Consider the following 18936-nt stretch of genomic DNA (forward strand, 5'->3'; position numbering starts at 1 on the left):
GCCGTGTGGAGCTCTCCCACTTGTTCCCTTCCCACAGTCCAGGCGCGTCACTGGTCACTGCGTCATTGCGCTTTCGCTTGGCAGCAACAGCTCAAGCACTCGCCAACAACGTTTCGAGACGGCCGCCTCAGCGCTCCTGCCCTCTTCGCTACATCCGCTGCTCTCCGCTGGCGACACGTATATCCCCGTGCAGCTGCTCCTTCCTTGTGTTCTTCTTCCTGCTTGCCGTGATACCCCCCGCTCTGCATCTGCACCTGCACCAGAGCGCCCAACACTTTCCTCCCGCCGCACCACAGACCACGTCTGCCGCCATGGCGAACCAGAACCTCAAGAAGCTTGCGCCGCAGGCACAGGCGTCGCGCGCCGGGCCGTACACATGCGAGGTGCCCGGCGTCCAGAAGATCGACGGCGAGACGATACCGCGCCGCAACAATGTGGCCAAGGACGGCCTCGTCCTGACTCCCCAGGAGGGCATCAACACGCTGTACGATGTGCTGCGCTACTCGGCTGCCAAGTTTGGCAACGCAAAGGCCGTCGGCGCGCGCAAGATCGTCAACATCCACGAGGAGACGAAGAAGGTGAAGAAAATGGTCGACGGCCAGGAGACGGAGGTCGACAAGAAGTGGCAGTACTTCGAGCTCAGCCCCTACTCCTACAAGAGCTTCATCGAGTTCGAGCAGATGGCCCTGACCGTTGGCTCGGCCCTCGCCCACCTGGGCTACAAGCCCAGCGACCGCATGCACCTGTTCGCCGCCACGAGCATGCAGTGGATGGCCTCCGCCCACGGCGCCCTGTCCCAGTCCATGGCCATTGTCACCGCATACGACACCCTCGGCGAGGAGGGCCTCACCCACAGCATGCAGCAGACCCACGCCAAGGTCATGTTCACCGACCCGGAGCTGCTGCCCCGCCTCGTCAACCCCTTCAACAAGACCAAGGATGTCACTGTCGTCGTCTACAGCACCAAGAACGACGCCAAGCAGAAGGACATTGACGCCCTTACCAGCGCCCACCCCCACCTGAAGGTCCTCAGCTTCGACCAGTTCCTGAGTCTCGGTCACGACAACCCGGCCCAGCCCATCCCCCCGAAGGCTGACGATCTCGCATGCATCATGTACACCTCTGGCTCCACAGGTACCCCCAAGGGCGTCATGATCAAGCACAGCAACGTTGTTGCTGCCAGTAAGTCTTGCGTATCACTCTCCCTGAGCTCTGCTAACTCTCCCAGTTGCTGGTGTCGACGTCATTGTTGGCAAGTACCTTGGCCCTGGCGATGTCCTCATTACCTATCTCCCCGCGGCGCACATTCTCGAGTTTGTCTTCGAAAACGCTGTTCTGTACTGGGGTGGAACCATGGGCTACGGCACCATCCGTACCCTCTCCGACACCTCGGTGCGCAACTGCGCCGGTGATATCCGTGAGCTGAAGCCCACTGTCATGGTCGGTGTGCCCCAGGTCTGGGAAACCGTCAAGAAGGGCATCATCAGCAAGGTCGAGGCTGGCGGCGCCGTCAAGAGCAAGATGTTCTGGGGCGCCTTCGCCGCAAAGAGCTTCCTGCTCGGCGCCGGTCTTCCCGGCTCTGGCGTTCTCGATGCAATCGTGTTCAACAAGGTCAAGGAGGCCACAGGCGGCAAGCTGCGTATCTGCCTGAACGGTGGTGGTCCCATTGCAAAGGAGACCCAGCGCTTCATCTCCCTCGCCATCACTCCTATGATCTCCGGATACGGTCTCACCGAGACCTGCGCCATGGGTGCGCTCATGGACCCCCTCGCCTGGACAGACGCTGCGCTCGGCGAGATGCCCGCATGTGTCGAGATGAAGCTCGTCGACTTCGCCGACGCCGGCTACTTCTCCACCAACAAGCCCCCACAGGGCGAGATCTGGATCCGCGGCGGCGGTGTCGTCAGCGGCTACCTGGACATGCCCGAGGAGACAGCCGAGTCTTTTACCGAGGACGGCTGGTTCAAGACAGGCGACGTCGGCGAGTTCGATTCGCTCGGCCAGATCCGTATCATCGACCGCAAGAAGAACCTCGTCAAGACGCTCGCCGGTGAGTACATTGCCCTCGAGAAGCTCGAGTCGGTGTACCGCTCCGCCCCTATCGTGCAGAACATCTGCGTATACGCCGCCGAAGACCGCCAGAAGCCTGTTGCCATCATCGTCCCCGCTGAGCCCGCGCTCAAGAAGCTCGCTGCCGAGCAGGGCGTCAAGGGCGACCACCTGGAGGAGCTCGTCCACGACAAGAAGATCAACAGCGCTGTGCTCAAGCAGCTTCAGTCCGCAGGCCAGAAGGGTGGCCTTGCCGGCTTCGAGATGATCGAGGGCGTCGTGCTGGCCGATGAGGAGTGGACACCGCAGAACGTAAGTCGGCTCACACCCAGTTTTCAATCAACCATACTAACACCATTCCAGGGCCTCACCACCGCTGCGCAGAAGCTCAACCGCAAGGGTATCTTGAAGCAGTACGAGAAGGATGTCGACCGCGCGTACGGTCGCTCGTAGACGCGCACTCGCCGCGTCCCCTTCCCTCTTCCTCTTCCCTCACCCCCCTGCACCAATGAACCCCGGGGCTAATACGACATACGGAATGGTGGCTTGGAGTCTTTCACGATTACGATGGTTTGCGAGGCAGGATTGCAATGTACCCGTGTGTATTCTATATCATAGCTAGCTTTGCGACTCTCTGGGGTATATGTAGCGAATTTCTTCTCTAGTACTTAGTCGTGTCGTCGTGTAGCTGCTGTTTTGTGATGCGCCTGCGATTCGCACACGTCCTGTCCTGGGAGGGTTCACGGCTTGTGTGGCTGGTACCCACCCCATGCACGCCCCTTCCAGTCTCGCTCGGTGTACTGCTGTGTCGCGCACCAAGGAGCTTCTTCTGCACTGTACGAGCTCAGGGGCAGGTCGTATGGCATGCGTAAGCCGACAACGATGCGCTTCTTGGAGGGTGCATGTGCGGACACTTGAACCTTGTCTGAGTCCTTGCTTTGCCCCGACTCTGCGCACTGCGCTGGCTCGCTCTCGTCCTCTGTCTCATCGTCGTCTTGAACCGGCTCTGGTTCCTCGCTCACAGTCTCTTCGTCCTCGGTCTCCTCATCATCCTCATCTCCTACGACGTCCTCGCTGTCTCCACGCGGCAGCGGCTCCACAGAAACGTCTCCGGCGTCTGGCGTATCTTTCCCAAACACCGGCACCATGCTGACGTCGCACTCCGACTCGCCAACGGCAAACAACTCGGGCCAGACAAGGACACCCGTCTCGTAGCTTTGGATCCGCACCTCGCCCTGCTTGTTGACCACGTCGCCCCAGGCTTGCTTGCTGAGGTTTGCACTCGTGAGGAGCGCCCAGTCGATACGGCTGTGCGAATCGTCGCTGAAGCGGATGTACGTCTTGATGTGTGGCGCTGCCGGGCCGCGATGTGCTTCCTTGCTAGCTGTTGCTGAGGAAGTGCGGGCTGGCGTTGGACTCTTCCAGTGGCACAGGAGAGGGTGGAGGTATTGTAGTTGCTTTTGCTGCTGTGCGGATTGGATTTTCGTGTGTATGGAACCTCCAGACTCGTAGCCGTCGAGTGAGGTACGCACTTCTTCTGGTGTAGGGAAAATGATGTTGAACTTTGGCTTGGCTTGGGTCAAGCTCTTTTGCGATTTTGAGCGCGCGAGTACGCTTTGGAAATTCGAGAGCCATGTTTGTGCTGCTCCCAGTGTTGCGATAGATGATACTTGAAGCACAATATGTGCTGGCTTCTTCGGATGCCTGCGATCTTGGGTTGGCACGTTGCTTAAGATTTCCTGTAAACCTAGCCAGCCGAATGAAGTCTGCAACGAAGGTTCTGCCCTGCTCACGACCTGTCGGGATGGAACACTGCACAGGAAAGCTGCTCGAATCTCGGAAAAATCATACAAGGCTAGCTGGTCGATCAATCTTTGTAGGCGCTTCTCGTAGCTGAGTAGGTAGCGACGAAGATCGAGATAGAAACGATTGCCGCTACCGATAGCAGTGGGTTCCGCAGTCGGAGTAGGTGTTGATCTCAACGTTAGAAGAGGCGAACGCCATACTGCCTGCGTCATATTCGTCCAGTCTTGCGATATCATGTTGGCGGTATGAACAACAACTTGAGCGCAGTCGTCATGCCGAAAGAGTATGATCATTTTGGAATGGTGTGTACCAAAGGGGTCCGGTAGATATGCGTGCATGAGTTCCATGTTGGGATATCGTTCTGCTTTTTCCTACTCGTTTGTCAGTAAGTCATATTATAGCGAGCGGATTCATCGACTGGCTGTAGAGTAACGAAGGCTTACCAGGAGAGCAATTCTCCGCTCATCGTCTCGTCTCCAGAAGCCATGTATGATTTTGACCTTGATCGAGGCTCTGACGTCTTCATCGAACTGCTGCCTACATTATGCTCAGTACAGCCTCATAGCGTCTTATCTAGTGCTGAAGAAAATGTACTCACATCACGAAATCGATGTCAAATAGGAAATTGAAGTTCCAACACTCCCTAATCATAGGATCCCCAAGGATATCCTCAAGCCCTACTGTGTCAACATTCTGATGGGGCGCAAGATCGCGAATCCTGGTGAGCTGAAATGGCGATGCAATGACACCCGCCACATTTTCAACAGACTTGTCGCTCTCCTGCTCTTGTGCAGCTGGATTCGCAGCGACGCGAGTGCCCTGCTTCGACTGTGTTGGCGGCTGTGTTGGTGGAGATGTGGCTGTTTGCTTAGGTACGTCATCGAAGCTCCATGATGGCGTATGTACGAGTAACGAAGATGTAGCTGGGCTACGCCTTAAAGTAGGAGGACTGACAGGTCTCTTCAGGCTCGTCGATGTAGTGTCTGAGCCCTCGGCCTCACCTGCAGGTGCCTTGTCGAGCTTTCGCCGCTTCGCTGGTGGAACATCACTCCCGTGTGGTGGCGTCATTGTATGACTGATTTTCGAGCGCAATCTAGAGGAGCAGCGTGCAATGTATGGTGTGTTGGCAACACAATGGCAGACACTTGTTGCCCTTGCTCATGATGAATTTGCGCACGGACTGAGATGGTGGAAGAAGGCAGCAGCGAACACACTAAGTCACCAATAAGACATCGGAAAGAAGTTGGTCTCATAACAATTGTCATTGTTCGGTCTATGCCGACAGGCTTTTTGTGCCTTTACTCTTCTTTAGAGGTTGAAACTATACACCGTCTAAGTGTCAGAGCATCACACCTATGATGCTCTCTAGCGAACGCTGGGAAGTGAAATTACTATGCCCAAATGATACAATAAAAAAACCAACTCCGGATATCGCTTCGCTCAAATTGATATGCACACTCATCTATGCCGCGCTCGCGCTGACAGCAGGCTGGGCAACCTTTGTAACCTGATCGTTAGCCCTGACGATCGGGTTGCCGGAGGGGTCTTTGGCAAGGAGTCCGTCCTTCTCCATCTGAGAACGCTTCCAGATCTCAACCTCGCAACCACCACGGATGACACCGACACGCATGGTGGAGAGAAGGTTGTGGGCAGCGTTGGAGTGGAAGTAGACACCGCCGTTGAACATGGCGGTTGCGTCCTTGCCGATACCGCTCTTGATAAGAGTCTTGCCTCCAGGGTGCTCGTTGATGAAGTCGGTGACGTCATGGACAACACCGGCAACAGCAATGAGACCGCGACCGTTCTTAGCCTGCTCAACGTAGTCGTCCCACTCAATGACGGGCAGCTGTTCAAGAGGAACACCCCAGTCGAGCTTGGAGCGCTTCTGGTCAATCTTCTTCTGGAGCTGCTGGACACGACCCTTCTCGATTTCGTTGGAGCGGAACTGCTTCAGGTTGGACGCAAGGCCGAGCTTAGACCACAGCCAGATGGACCACTTGGTAGGGTCGTACTGGTGCCACTCGATAGCGTTGCGGTAGTCGGAGGGAAACTCGTGGTGGAAGTTGTGGTAACCCTCACCAAGAGTGACGAGAGCAGTGATGACGTGATCACGAGGAGAGTTGCGGTCATCGAAAGGCTGGTCGCCGAGCCAGTGGGCAAGCGAGTTGACGCAGAAGGTAGCCTGCTGGACGAAGAAGATGCGGAGGATACCAGCGTAGATGAAGCCACCCATCCAGTCGTTCCAGAGAAGACCGGAAACAGCGGAAGGGAAGATCAGGCCCATGAAGATGACGACCTTGATGTAGTGCTTGTGCTGCCAAACGACGACGGGGTCCTCGTTCAAGTCGGTGATGTCTGTGCGGCCGATGCGCTTGGGGTTCTGCTTCATGACCATCCAGCCGAGGTGGGAGTACAGAAGACCCTTGCGGACCGAGTAAGGGTCCTTGGCGGTGTCGGTGTAGCGGTGGTGAGCACGGTGGTCACGGCTCCACCAGCGGATGGATCCCTCAACGGCGCCACCGCCAACCAGGGCGAGGAAGACGGACAGGGGCAGGGAGGCGTTGTATGACTTGTGCGCCCAGAGGCGATGGTAACCAGCTGTGATACCGAGGCCGGTCCAGAAGTAGTAGATGACCGCCCAGAGAGCAGTCTGCCACTTCAACGGGGTCCAGAAAGCAGAAACGCAGCCGGCGATCGGGATACCGATGATGAATGTGACCTGGAGACAATGTTAGCAATCGCTCTAGGTGGCATTGGGTGTGGAGGGGAGCGTACATTGAGCCAATTGACGTGCTTGTACCAGTTGGCCTTGGTGATAGGCGTGTCGGTGATGTGAGGCTTCTTCGGGTCGTAGTTGGGGTTGCGGTTGGGCTCGCTGGTCGAAGCCATGGGCGACTTCTGGTCGACGAACTCAGGCTTGATGGCGAGATCGCCAGAGACAGCCTGGGAGGAGGGCATAGTAACGGTGCGAAGAGGGAGCGAGGATAGCGGTAGGTGTTGACGAGAGCGACCTCTCAAGGTGTAGGAGTTCTGTAACTCCGATCTATCTCCAGGAAGCACACAACGAAGGGCTCCACTAGCGAAAGTATACCACACTCAGGAAGAGGGGTCGGGTAGGTAAAGCAAGAGCAGGAGAGGATACGGAACGAGAGACACGGCAGGCACAGCCAGGTAATATAGCGAGAGCGGTGGAATGGAAGCACTGTCTGTTGAATCCCCAACACACTGCACGCTAAGCGAATAAACCGGGACCTGCAGCGCTCCACCAAAAACCCTTCGAGACCTGCCACGCCCGTAATTTTTGTCATCGGCGGTCTAGCGTGGTACGCCATTCGCTGACGAGGGTCCAGCACGGGCAAGCAGGCGCCGTGTGCCAGTAATGGAGCGAAAAGAATTTGTGCGAGCGGCGGATCATTACCGCTGGAAGAGCGCAGAAACACGCTGATCTCGGCGTCGCGATCGAAAGAGTGGCGGTGTCCGTGTGCTCGCAAGCCTGAACGGACACGGCTACGGTTCCCCAGATTCTGGAAGACTCCCTCCAGTTCGAAATTTGCCATCGGCAGCCTCACGGCACCACCACGGCAGAGACACCGTGTTTCAGGGCGCCCAGTCTGGCCGGTCTTCTCAAGATATTGTGTGCGCAGAACACACACACTCACAAAGAGCGGTCTGTGTGTCGCAGACGCGTCCTGGCCAGCCAGCAGAACGATAGGTCCGGACACTGTAACCCTCACGCCGTGGTGAGGCCACTGGGCCTCGTCACTGCCAGCCGGACGCTTTTCCATCTCAGGGCCCACTCGACCCGTCGCCCAATGGCAGGTGGCAAAATCGTCAGGGTGCCACCCGAGCATGCCGACATATCGCGACCACGATACAGATGCTCTCTCCAACTTGACGACTCCCTGCAGTCGCTGCATGCAGTCGGGAATTATGTCCGCTTCCACTGTGCGCAGTTGAGTTAATCTTGTCGTTGTCTCGCAGTCAATGCAAGCTGCTGCCCAACTGCTGGAATAACTATTTCCGACGGCCACCGACGGTGTATCACTTGCTGCACGGTCTGTGATGCCGACTCCACGTTTCCGGCGGCTGCATCCCGGTTCTTCGCGCCTCGCAAGCTGTGCCCAATGCAGTATAGTCCACCTGCGACTCCCTCAACACCAGCCCTATCGCCAGATTGCAGCCATACAGGAGTTCCTTGTTATCATGCTACGCAGTTCTACGTCCTGGTCGCAGTCAACAACTCGACCTCTGATGCAAACGGCTCCTCTAGGTTTCAAATGACGTCCAGTGATGACTGCATTTTGTGCTGAGCTGAGATGCTGTATGCCTCGACTCCCACCTGGCACATCCAAGTTCGAGCGGACTTCAGTCCTCAGCTCCTGGGCGCACAGTACTGATGACACTGACGAACATAGTACCTACCTAGGATTGATCAGCCACAATTGTTGTGACGCCATCCTGCGCCTGGTAGCAGTGGTGGTCTTCAGCCCGAGACACCAGTGGTGTAAGCACAAATCCCCAACTTCAGCATTGGCATAGCCCCACACCACAGTCGACAGAACGCCTGTTCGCTGGATGTCTCCCGGCGTCACTGGGGATAATTACTGACCGAGACGTGGTGAGGACCTTGGGAACCCGGCATCACAAGACTGGCGAAGTACTTGTGTGCATCAAAGACCTTCAGACAATTTTCTCACTCAAGCAGTGCCCGAGACTGTCTGGGGCCTCAAAGTATAAACGTGAATGACTTTGATGTCGTGAAGTTAATTTTCTCAGCTGGTAATGACGGCGGGCAGTCTTAACCTTCCGGTACCGGATCATCGCGATATCAACACAATTGACCAAAGCGACCTGATTCTCGGCGACAAATGCAAGACGGCCTGAAGTTGTAGCACTGCGATGCTTTGCACCGTGTGAAGGGACCGCAGAGCACCGTGCCTGGTCGGCATCCGGCGACAAACACACCTTGGACAGCATGCAACACTCAAACTTCTTCCAGCGCACGACGCCGCACGTGGGATCTCCTCGCACCTTGCAGTTGTTCGTCGAAGTCCCTCTTCGCTATCGGGCGACACCGAAGATGAGGTAAGCTGGTTGCTCATCGCTAGCCAATCAAACCGCATGCTGCTTATCAGCTTGATCGTAGGAATCACCATCCGTAGGCGGGCCCCGCCTCAGCCCTCGAGATCTCCCACACGAACGAGTCGATTGCCGTGGAGTTGATACAGTATTGCCGGCGAATTACGATTTACATCGGCTTGCTCCATTCGGCGCCAATTGTGAGTGGCTTTCGCGGGCGAACCAGGCCCTGAGCGGCGGATAGTTGTGTATCGTGGGTTTTGCCTCAGAGATAAAGTCACATATCGATGTACGATGAAATTGTATATGTTATAAAGTACAAGCGTGGTCCACCACCCATTAACACACATCCACGGCTATTCCGACCAGCAGCGACCACCATTGGCCTTCATCTGGCTGAATGCAGCAGTCCTCTTCCCCGCAATATCAGAAGATTTAGAATCCACGCAGCATAAGCACACCAGCTAGCAGCCGCTAGTGCACCACGCGACACAGCTCGTTGCCGACTTAGATATCAGCATCACAGCCCTCGTAGCTCAAGTCTACCACTGTCGATCCAACTTGTTCACCATCGGCCATCGCTCGAGTCTCTCAATTCCGACTACATTCCGTTCGAGGAGCTCCAAGCCTCAATAAAAAAGAGAGTGGCAAGTTTCGCACTGTCAATCCCACTACAATGGCGGACCACATTGGACCAGATCACGCCCCGAAACGAAGCTTTGGCGAGAAGTGCAGGCGCTTTGGGAAGGCATTCACAACGAAGTATGTCTTCTGTCTGAAAATCTGAAGATGTGCGTTACTGACCTTAGTTAGAGATGGACTTGTTGGAACATATGACTATGCCTTTCTTTTCAAGCCTAACCTTCCGTTCATGAAAAAGTCCCGCCGTGCGGCACCCTTCTTCGGTCTCCACGATCGCATGCCGGTCCTTCTTGCTCTTCTCCTTGGGTTTCAGCATGCGCTTGCTATGCTTGCTGGTGTCATCACGCCGCCGATCATTCTATCGAATGCTGCCCATTTGACTGGAAGCCAGCAGCGCTATCTCGTGTCGACATCACTCATCGTCTGCGGTATTCTTTCTGCCATCCAAATTACCAGGTACCAACCCTCTCTTCAGCCCTCGCAATCGGAACTAACACACCTAGATTCCATATCTGGCGTACTCCATACTATGTCGGCACCGGTCTGATCTCCGTAGTCGGAACCTCGTTCGCTACCATCCCCGTTGCAACTGGCGCCCTTACCCAGATGTACGCCAATGGCATGTGCCCATCCGATGCATCGGGCAACCCACTTCCCTGCCCCAATGGTTACGGCGCCATCCTTGGAACCGGCGCCTGCTGCGCGCTTCTCGAAATTGGGATGTCCTTCACCTCTCCCCGCCTTCTCAAGAGGATCTTTCCGCCACTCGTCACCGGCCCGACCGTCATGCTCATCGGCGTCAAGCTCATCCTCACTGGCTTCCAGAACTGGGCTGGCGGAAGCAGCGGCTGCCAGGCCAGGCCAACAACCGGCCTCTTCACACTCTGCCCCAACATCAACGCACCCCGTCCCCTCCCCTGGGGCAGCGCGGAGTTCATCGGCCTCGGCTTCAGCGTCTTCATCACCATCATCCTGTGCGAGCGCTTCGGCGCGCCCATCATGAAATCCACCGCCGTCGTCATCGGCCTGCTGGTCGGCTGCATCATCGCCGGCGCCACGGGCTACTTCGACCGCAGCGGCATCGACTCCGCGCCCGCCGTGTCCTTCATCTGGGTCGAGACCTTCAAGCTGGGCGTGTACGGCCCCATCGTGCTGCCGCTGCTCGCCGTCTACATGGTGCTCGCCATGGAGGCCATCGGCGACATCACCGCCACCTGCGACGTCTCCCGCCTGCAGGTCGACGGCGAGTTGTTCGACTCTCGCATCCAGGGCGGCATGCTCGCGGACGGCCTCAATGGCATCTTCGCTGCGCTGTGCACCATCACGCCCATGTCCACGTTTGCGCAGAACAACGGCGTGATTGCGCTCACGCGCTGCGCGAACCGCAAGGCCGGGTACGCGTGCTGCTTCTGGCTGATCGTGATGGGCGTGTTCGCCAAGTTCGCCGCGTCGCTGGTCGCGATCCCGCCTGCGGTTCTGGGCGGCATGACGACGTTCCTGTTCTCCGCGGTCGTGGTGTCCGGCATTGCCATCATCGCGCGCACGGAGATGACGCGCCGCAACCGGTTCATCCTCACGGCGGGCTTCACGCTGGGCTTCGGCGCGACCATGGTGCCGACGTGGTTCAGCTACGTGTTCACATACAGCGGGGACAACCGCGCGCTGGCCGGGTTCTACGACGCGATCGAGCTGGTGTTGGAGACTGGGTTCGCGGTTGTGGCGCTCGTAACGGTCATTCTGAATCTGATTCTGCCGGAGGAGGTCGAGGATGAGATTCCGGAGCTGACGGCGGAGGAGCAGGATGAGCAGGTTGAGCGCGAGGAGTGGGAGCGCACCCAGAAGATGAATAAGGAGGCGAGGGCTAGCTCTGAGGTTACGCCTGTGAACAAGGTGTAAGAATTGTATTGTCGAGGGACAGGGTATGCTGTCTGGGTTGGAGATGGGCAAAAAATGCTGTTGGATGGATGGCTCATGGGGTGTTCTTCTTGTCTTTCATCTATATACCCTCACTTCAGGAATCCGTTTTATCTACATAACCAGTGCCGATGCAGTGAGCACCATTCAACAGCCCAACCCACACTTCTAGGCATCATAGTACCCCAGCCCCATCCCCAGAGCCTCGCACTGCTCAACCTCCCTCCACCCCTCACTCCTCGCCCGCACATCCAACACCTTCAACGCACCACCCTCCTCCACCGCCTTCCACGCCCCCGCACGCCTCACCCCCGCCGTCGTATTACTAAACCCCCTCGCCTCCAAGAACCGCGCCTCGGGCACCGGATCCCCCGTCCTGGCAAACGCCGCCCAGCTATCCAGCACATACTGCGCAAACACGATATCCGCATCGTCGCGCACGCGCGCGCCCTCGCGCACCAGCGTGCCGAACACGTAGTACAGCTCGCCGGAGTGGCACTTGTAGTACGGCGCGCTGGGGTCTCCGTTCGGGTGCGCGGGCGTGCGCGGCGCTTCGCAGGCCGGGGGATTGGGGCTCCACGTGTTTAGCTGCAGGGCGCGGTCGAATTCGTATGCGAATGTGTTTTTGAAGACGGTGTTTTTGGCGGCGGTGGAGGCGGTGGATTGGCCGAGGCAGCGGAACATGGCGTCTGTGGAGATGCGGGAGGTGAGGTTGAAGAGGGCGAGGGTTGTGTTTTGGATAGCGGGGAGGGGGAAGAGAGAGGCAGGGACGGAGGGGAGGTTTTGATCGAGGAGGGTAGTGGTTAGGTTGGGGCTGGTGGAGTAGCGGGTGAAGGGGGAGCCGTCATCGTGCATTATGCCTGAGAGGAGGGTGATGTTGAGTTTCGGAGCTGTGCGTCCGAGGGGGAGCGAGGTTGTTGTTAGGAAGCTGTTGTCAACGACCGGATACGAGGCCAAGGTGCCGGTAGTGAGATTAAGGGCGTTGACGGCTTGTAGACAGCTGACCACAGCCTCGCCGCTGCTCGACGCGCATCCGGTCTCGTTAAGGAGTGACTTGGTTCTGTTGGTGGCTTCAGTGATGGTGAGATACTCGGAGAAGGATGAAGCGTAGTTCAGGCCTTGAGGTGTGCTCTGTGTAATTGCACCAGCGAACTTGTCACGAGCTTCAGGTGAGGCAAGCAGAGCTCGCACTGATGCTGCGCCAGCACTTTGGCCAAAAACAGTGATCTTATCCTTGTCGCCACCAAATGCGTCTATATGCGCATGTAGCCAATCCAGCGCAGTGCTTTGATCCTTCAGTCCTTGATTGCCTGTCAAAGAGGTACCTTCCAGCGCCAGGAAACCAAAATTGCCGAGTCGATAGTTGATCGTAACAAGAACCACATCACCACGAGATGCGATTGCTCCACCATCAAAGGTTGTATCACTGCCAGAACCGCTAACAAAGCCACCACCGTGAACCCAAACCATGACTGCTTTCTTCGCCGTCTTCGAGCTCTTGCCCGCGGATACGGTAGGTGTCCAGATGTTCAGATAAAGGCAGTCTTCGCTGCATGGCGCCGTGCCAGAACTGCAGCCTCCCTGTACACACTGCGGGCCGTAAGACAGCGCTGAGACGCTCCCAGTGAGAGGAAGATAGGTAGAGTCTGAGAAGCGGCTTGGGATGGTGGCGTACTTGATACCCTGGAATCGAAATGAATGCTTGTCGCGGTAGCCTACAACTGTTGCATTCCCAGCTGATACTGATGTCTGCCACTTGCTACCGGTGTCGGTCGATTGTAGTGAGCTCAAAGACGCCGAGTTCTGGCAGAGTGCTGGTAGCGGTGTATCGCACGGTAGCTGTTGGGTGCGGCCTTGTGCAGAGACGGCGTTGCATTTGGCGTGTGTAGTGCTCGCCACCCAATAAAGATCCCGACTGTGTCTCTCATCGCCGTATCCAAGATACTGAAGGAACCCCAGCTCGTGTGACTGTTGCTTGGTAGACCACAGCGACTCTGTCAGAGCTGCGCAGCTCGATGCCGCGGCCGAGTGAGATTGGCGTTTGCTGACGAGGACTACTGAGACTTGTCTGCGGGTGCTGTTACCGTACAGGTCGTTGTGAGTCAGTATGGTCAGATCTGAGTCTAGCAGGCGTGGGTTTGGCCCGGTTGCTAAGACAAGAGACACAAGACACAACAAGGCTGAGGCGCGAGCAACGAACGTGGCCATGTCGATCCCCATGGCAGGCCTGCGAGGTGTACAGTGTACCTGGAGGCATATTGGCGTCTACATTATATCTTCATGGAGAGCGAGCAAGCAAATTGGCTACGACCGGATGATCCTACGATGCGGGCAATCTCCATGTGCCAAGCTCATTCGTGGATCTGCTTCTGCCCCTCAGTCTACGGCTGTATTGACGGAGCGGCGCAGTGCCGGCCTCGAAGAGGCAGGGTGCGGTCAACGTGCTGCCGGTTGAGCGGAGGCGGCACCGGGGGTAGCTATATGTATGTCTGAGACGGCTGCACTGCGACTTCCGTGTGAAGGCTGCTCAGGACGCAGCGCGGCCAGGGCAGGAGCGTTTGGGCAGGAGCGTCTGGGGATCTCCGGCTAGGTATTCACTCTGCACGAGCCATGTGACACAGCTGCAGACTCGAGACGGTCGCCCTGGAGCAGCGCAACGGCGTGCTGGGAGCCCCTGCTGCGCGCTGTTGCGCATTCTCCACAGCGACGCAGGCAAAGAGCAGTGGAAGGACCGCCTCTCCGCCGCTGCTGTCCATGGAGGCGGCCACGGCCATTCGGCGGGCCCTGCTGCGACTGAGACGCGGTGGGGGACGTCATTGTATTGTGAAAGGTCGTTTCAGGACACATAGCGCGATTGGAGAGGGGCGTCTTGCCGCTCTTATCGTATTGCCGACGCGGCTGCCTGGCAGGCTTGCGGCGCTTTGCACCTGCCGCCGCGCACCGAGCACACTCCCAGGTTCGCACGCGGAATGCCAGGCAGCGAGTGGCGGCGGCGCAGAGTCGACATTCCACAACACGGGCGCGCGTTGTTTTCATTTCTGCCACCGATGACGACGAACCTGATCTGCCAGCCCGGACGCGCAAGCCCGAGAGCATCCACACCATGCCGGAAGCACGGTAGCCCTGGTGCAGTCTTGGTGCCCAGTGCGCAGGCGCGACGCCCATTCGCCGGCGTCGTTGCATCGGGCCAGGGCCACGCTGGCCGGCTTCGTCTCAATCTCACACGTTCAGCCCCAGTTTCCCGAGTCTGTTGTTGCATCTTTTATCTCTTCGCCGCCGGCACTCTCGTCCCTCACTGCAAGGCCTGGGCCGGCGCGAGACCTCATGCCGCGGCGAAGCGCCGGCCGCTGCAGCAGCCATGCAGCGCGGAGCAGCGCACCCGTAGCCTTGATTCCGCTTACTGCCCCTCTGCTAAATAGCGGCCTCTTAAACGTTACCACTCAAGGCAGGCGGCCCAAGCGTGCGCTAAGCTCGATTGATTCGTTCCTTCTTTCGCACCCATCTCCTCTCGCTACGCTCGCTCTGCCTCTCGACTGCTGCAAAGACACGCCGCCCCGTTGTCGCACACACCTCGCCGCCATCCTGCCGCCTGCCCTGCCGTACTGACTGCCCAGCGCCGCCTGCCGCGTCCGCCGTGTGTCTCGCGCCCGCCGCTCAGGTCCCCTCAGCCCGCGACCCACGAGCCGCCGCTCTGCTCTTCGCCGCACCACCGCGCATCGCCTGTAGCCGGCTGCCCGCGGGCCCAGCATCACCACAGCACGATACGTGGCCGCCAGCTCTGCTCTGCGCCCGCCGTGCCTGTGACCACGCCGGCCTCGCACCGGCGCCCGCTGCAACCGGACACAGCGCCCGTCTCTCCTAGGCCACGCCCACGCGTAGCCGTCTCCCAGACACAGCGCTCACCACGCCCATCGATACGGGTCGTTAGGTCGTCGCGAGCTGCCTATCTCCAGCTGCCCGTGAACGCGTTGGGCGTCATGCGATCTAACGTCCGCAGAGCCTGAGCCAGCTACTACACACACCAGCCACCTCAGCGTGCCTGCCAGAGGATGACCGACGTCTCCTCGGCCCAGGCGCATGCTGACCCTCAGCCTGCACCGACTGCCTTCTACGGCGCCGGGCCCCCGCCGCCAGCCTACTCGCTCGGCTCGCCGGGCCTGGATGGCGCCGTCGACGAAGAAGAGTCGTCGACGATCAAATGCATCTGCGGCTTCGCCGACGACGACGGCAACACGGTGCTGTGCGAGAAGTGCGACACCTGGCAGCACATCGTCTGCTACTATGAGTCGGCCCAGCATGTGCCCGACGTGCACGAGTGCACAGACTGCAGCCCCAGACCCGTCGATTCGAGAAGAGCTGCTGACAAGCAACGCCAACGAAAGGAACTGCTGAACCTCACTGATCGCAAGGGCCGCCCAAAGACCACCACCAAGAACCCGAAGAAGCGCCCCAAGGATCCGCTAGGGTCTGCGCAGCCCAACGGCTGGTCGACGACCTCGAACAACGACCTCCACTACAACCCTGAACGCAAGAGTGGGAGCCCACGAGATCTCCCTCCACCGAACAAGCGGCCGAAGACAAACCACCGTCCGTCTGGTTCCGTCGGCGTCATCAGTTCTGCACCAGCGCTTGCCCCTGCGTCGCGCAAACGAGGCGGTTCCGTTGTCGTCAACGGATACAGTCCTATCAAGTCTCCTACACAAATCGATGGTCCAATTGAAGACTTTTCATTGGAATTCATGAATCTCTACACATCGCCCGAGCCGCCGTCGGCTGACAACAACTCCTACACGAGTCTGGGCGTCGCTAGCGACATTGCCATGTGGCTTCAGGATCCAGACGCCTTGGCCGAGGCCAGCGGTGGTAAGAAGCCACAAGATCTCTTCTCACGCATTGAGAACACCCTCCAGGACCTTGAGACCTCAACTGCGCCCGCCATCACCAAGCAAACAGAAGTCGATTCTGGCATATCGGCACATGGACTCCACCCACAATGGCACTTCATCACCACCGACAGCCCAATCGCTGATGGAGGGTATGTGGGTGAATTGAAGGGCTTAGTTGGGCGGAGAGAAGAGTACTGCCAGGACCCCGAGAACCGGTGGAACTTGTTGCGTCACCCCGAACCCTTCGTCTTCTTCCCGCCTCACCTCCCAATATACATTGACACCCGGCAAGAGGGCAATGTCTTGCGCTACGCAAGACGCAGCTGCTCACCCAACATGGCCATGAAGATTCTTGTTGAAGCTAGCAGCGACTATCACTTCTGCTTCGTAGCGACACGACAGATCGAGCCAACTGAGGAACTCACCGTTGGCTGGGATATCGACTCCGAGGTACAGAAACAACTTCTCAAGGTCGCTACAAACGGCGCAAAGGACGGCTTCAGGAGGATACAGCCGTGGGTGTCTTGTGTTCTTGCCAACTTTGGCGGGTGTGCATGCGACACCTCGACTGGGCATGAATGTCTTCTAGAGCGAGCCCGTCGACCCATTCCTGAGCCCGCACAATCCACCAAGACCAAGACAAAGAAGTCGAAGAAGTCGCAGGTGTCGCCTCTCAGCACTGGTCGTGCGACCAACAGCCGTGCTGGCAGCGAAACACTGCACCGCGACAATGTCGATGACGACAACGTAGACAGCCGCTCTACATCCGGCTCACACAAATCTAGCAGCCGGGATATTACGCCCGCAACACACTTCTCCCTCGACGGAGACGTGAAGATGTCGGACCGCGAGAGGCGAAAGCTGCAACAGCAGGAAAGACTGTTCGAACAGATGGAGGACGAACAACACAAGGGTAAGAGGGGGAAAAGGAACAGTGCTGGGTCCACTCTCAATACGCCCAGCATTGCTACCTCGGTAAGACGCCCAAAAAGATCCGTGTCTTCAAACACTGACTCATTTATGCAGAGACGGCTTGGACACCCGGAACCTTCACCCTCGGCACGTCACCGCGAACACAGCCATGGTGTGGCACGGAAGACGTCCGGTGGTTCGTCAAAGGCCAAAGCTCGTAGCACGCCGAAACCGAGACCTGTCTACGTCGAGGCATCTACACAAACGGAAGGTGACGACGTCGCTACCGTTATACGCACAGAAATGAAGCCGCCAATGTCGTTCAAACGCAAGCTCCTTCAACAGGCACAAGAGGACAAGCTACGACGTGAGCGAATGCGGTCTGCATCCATAAAGCTGGAGGGCAAATCCCCGGCGCTTAACGACGTATCGTCAAACAAACCCTCTCCTCTGCCACCGTCTCCCCCACTCGAGTACACATCGACAATGGAAGTTACCCTGGATCCTGCGTCGGTACCACGGCCGAAAGAGTTGACACCAGCGAAGGAATTGTCACCAACTCCTACTGCTGATGTGGATATGGCAGACGCTGATGATGTCGTCCCATCAAAGGTTGCCGAACCCAAGGTCGAAGAGATGCCCGATGCTCCTGAGGTGCAGAGCTCTAACGAGGCCTCACTTCCTTCCATGAATCCGCCTGCACCGCCATGTCCAGCCACTTCCCCTCCTCGACAATCACCAGCACTCAGTTCAGACGAGGCAGCAAAGTCTGCCTCCGTGAAAGCGGACGTGCTAACAAAGCCGGAGCTGAGCAATCCTTTCTCTGCAAACTCGGCGGCCATTCCAGTTGCGACTGAAGCCCCAAGGGTGGAATCTCCTGTGGCGATAGCTTCGCCTTTCTCCCCTGCCGTGCAAGAAGCTGTCAACCCGACACCAGTTCGGAAGAAGCTCAGCTTGAGCGAGTTCGCCAGTCGAAGGGCGAAGCTTGCCCAGACGACAACGAGTTCGAATGGCACACCACCTCTGGCATCGCAATCAACCAGCTCGCCTACATTGTCAGCGGCAAGCTTGCCGACCGCTTCACCACCCAGCAAGACTGCTGAGCTGTCCTTACCTGTCGTTACAGAGGAGCCGCAGCCCATGCAGACCATTGCTGCTACCACGACCGCGCCTACCCCGACATGAGATATGATACCCAGAGGCCGTTCTTTCGGAGTCTTTTCCTTCTTGGCCGCTCGATGCTGCCACCTTTCTTCTTCTCGAAGATGTACATTATATAATCGTGCGGGCGACACCTTTTTCTTCTATCTTGTTCTCTTCACGAATGTAACGTTCAATCCAGTCGCCACCACGAGTTGTGTTGATGAAAGAATGGGGTTTCAAAAGCAAGGCGTTCAATCACAGCTATGGCGCCTTTGGCTATGCTATTCATGGGCGTTGGCTTTGGTAAGCCAAGGCATTGGACGATCACTTGTGAGATGCCAGAAGCAAGAGCACATTTATTTACGTAGGATAGTTGATGCGATACGCACAGCTGACAATGCTGTTGAACCCGCCAAGAGGCGTGGTGACGAATACAAGTAAAAGTACACTCCAATGTGCTGATCTTCTGCCAGTGACTCGACAATGCATTTCCTAACAGATCTCT

The 18936-nt window shown here is 57.6% G+C and overlaps 6 protein-coding genes across 6 annotated transcripts; 3 read left to right on the forward strand and 3 right to left on the reverse strand.

The window, feature by feature from the left end:
* The first annotated feature begins 6 nt into the window (after positions 1-6).
* C7974DRAFT_370617 (uncharacterized protein) lies at positions 7-2755 on the forward strand. Its single transcript, XM_046139974.1, has 3 exons — positions 7-1182; positions 1229-2361; positions 2413-2755. Exons 1-3 carry the CDS (start codon positions 312-314, stop codon positions 2500-2502), a joined length of 2094 nt encoding a protein of 697 aa, XP_045991168.1. The 5' UTR covers positions 7-311; the 3' UTR covers positions 2503-2755.
* C7974DRAFT_407106 (tyrosyl-DNA phosphodiesterase-domain-containing protein) lies at positions 2756-5126 on the reverse strand. The gene is made up of 3 exons (XM_046143202.1): positions 4454-5126; positions 4299-4392; positions 2756-4226 (listed from the first exon to the last, which is right to left on the reverse strand). Exons 1-3 carry the CDS (start codon positions 4921-4923, stop codon positions 2790-2792), a joined length of 2001 nt encoding a protein of 666 aa, XP_045991169.1. The 5' UTR covers positions 4924-5126; the 3' UTR covers positions 2756-2789.
* Positions 5099-7189, reverse strand: C7974DRAFT_407108 (uncharacterized protein). Its single transcript, XM_046143203.1, has 2 exons — positions 6631-7189; positions 5099-6574 (listed from the first exon to the last, which is right to left on the reverse strand). Exons 1-2 carry the CDS (start codon positions 6811-6813, stop codon positions 5318-5320), a joined length of 1440 nt encoding a protein of 479 aa, XP_045991170.1. The 5' UTR covers positions 6814-7189; the 3' UTR covers positions 5099-5317.
* Positions 7190-9500: 2311 nt separating this feature from the next.
* C7974DRAFT_91794 (permease family-domain-containing protein) lies at positions 9501-11565 on the forward strand. Its single transcript, XM_046147510.1, has 3 exons — positions 9501-9696; positions 9748-10032; positions 10080-11565. The coding sequence occupies exons 1-3, from the start codon at positions 9611-9613 to the stop codon at positions 11470-11472; spliced, it is 1764 nt and encodes a 587-aa protein (XP_045991171.1). The 5' UTR covers positions 9501-9610; the 3' UTR covers positions 11473-11565.
* A 93-nt stretch (positions 11566-11658) lies between these two features.
* Positions 11659-13698, reverse strand: C7974DRAFT_323613 (Alpha/Beta hydrolase protein; the record flags this gene model as incomplete). The annotated part of the gene is made up of 1 exon (XM_046138913.1): positions 11659-13698. One exon carries the CDS (start codon positions 13696-13698, stop codon positions 11659-11661), a length of 2040 nt encoding a protein of 679 aa, XP_045991172.1.
* A 1691-nt stretch (positions 13699-15389) lies between these two features.
* C7974DRAFT_91869 (uncharacterized protein) lies at positions 15390-18913 on the forward strand. The gene has a single exon (XM_046147511.1). The coding sequence runs from the start codon at positions 15540-15542 to the stop codon at positions 18471-18473; it is 2934 nt and encodes a 977-aa protein (XP_045991173.1). The 5' UTR covers positions 15390-15539; the 3' UTR covers positions 18474-18913.
* The last annotated feature ends 23 nt before the right edge of the window (positions 18914-18936 follow it).

This window comes from Boeremia exigua (assembly GCF_020726555.1).
Source record: "Boeremia exigua strain MPI-SDFR-AT-0100 chromosome Unknown C7974scaffold_16, whole genome shotgun sequence".
Taxonomy (NCBI): Eukaryota; Fungi; Ascomycota; class Dothideomycetes; order Pleosporales; family Didymellaceae; genus Boeremia; species Boeremia exigua.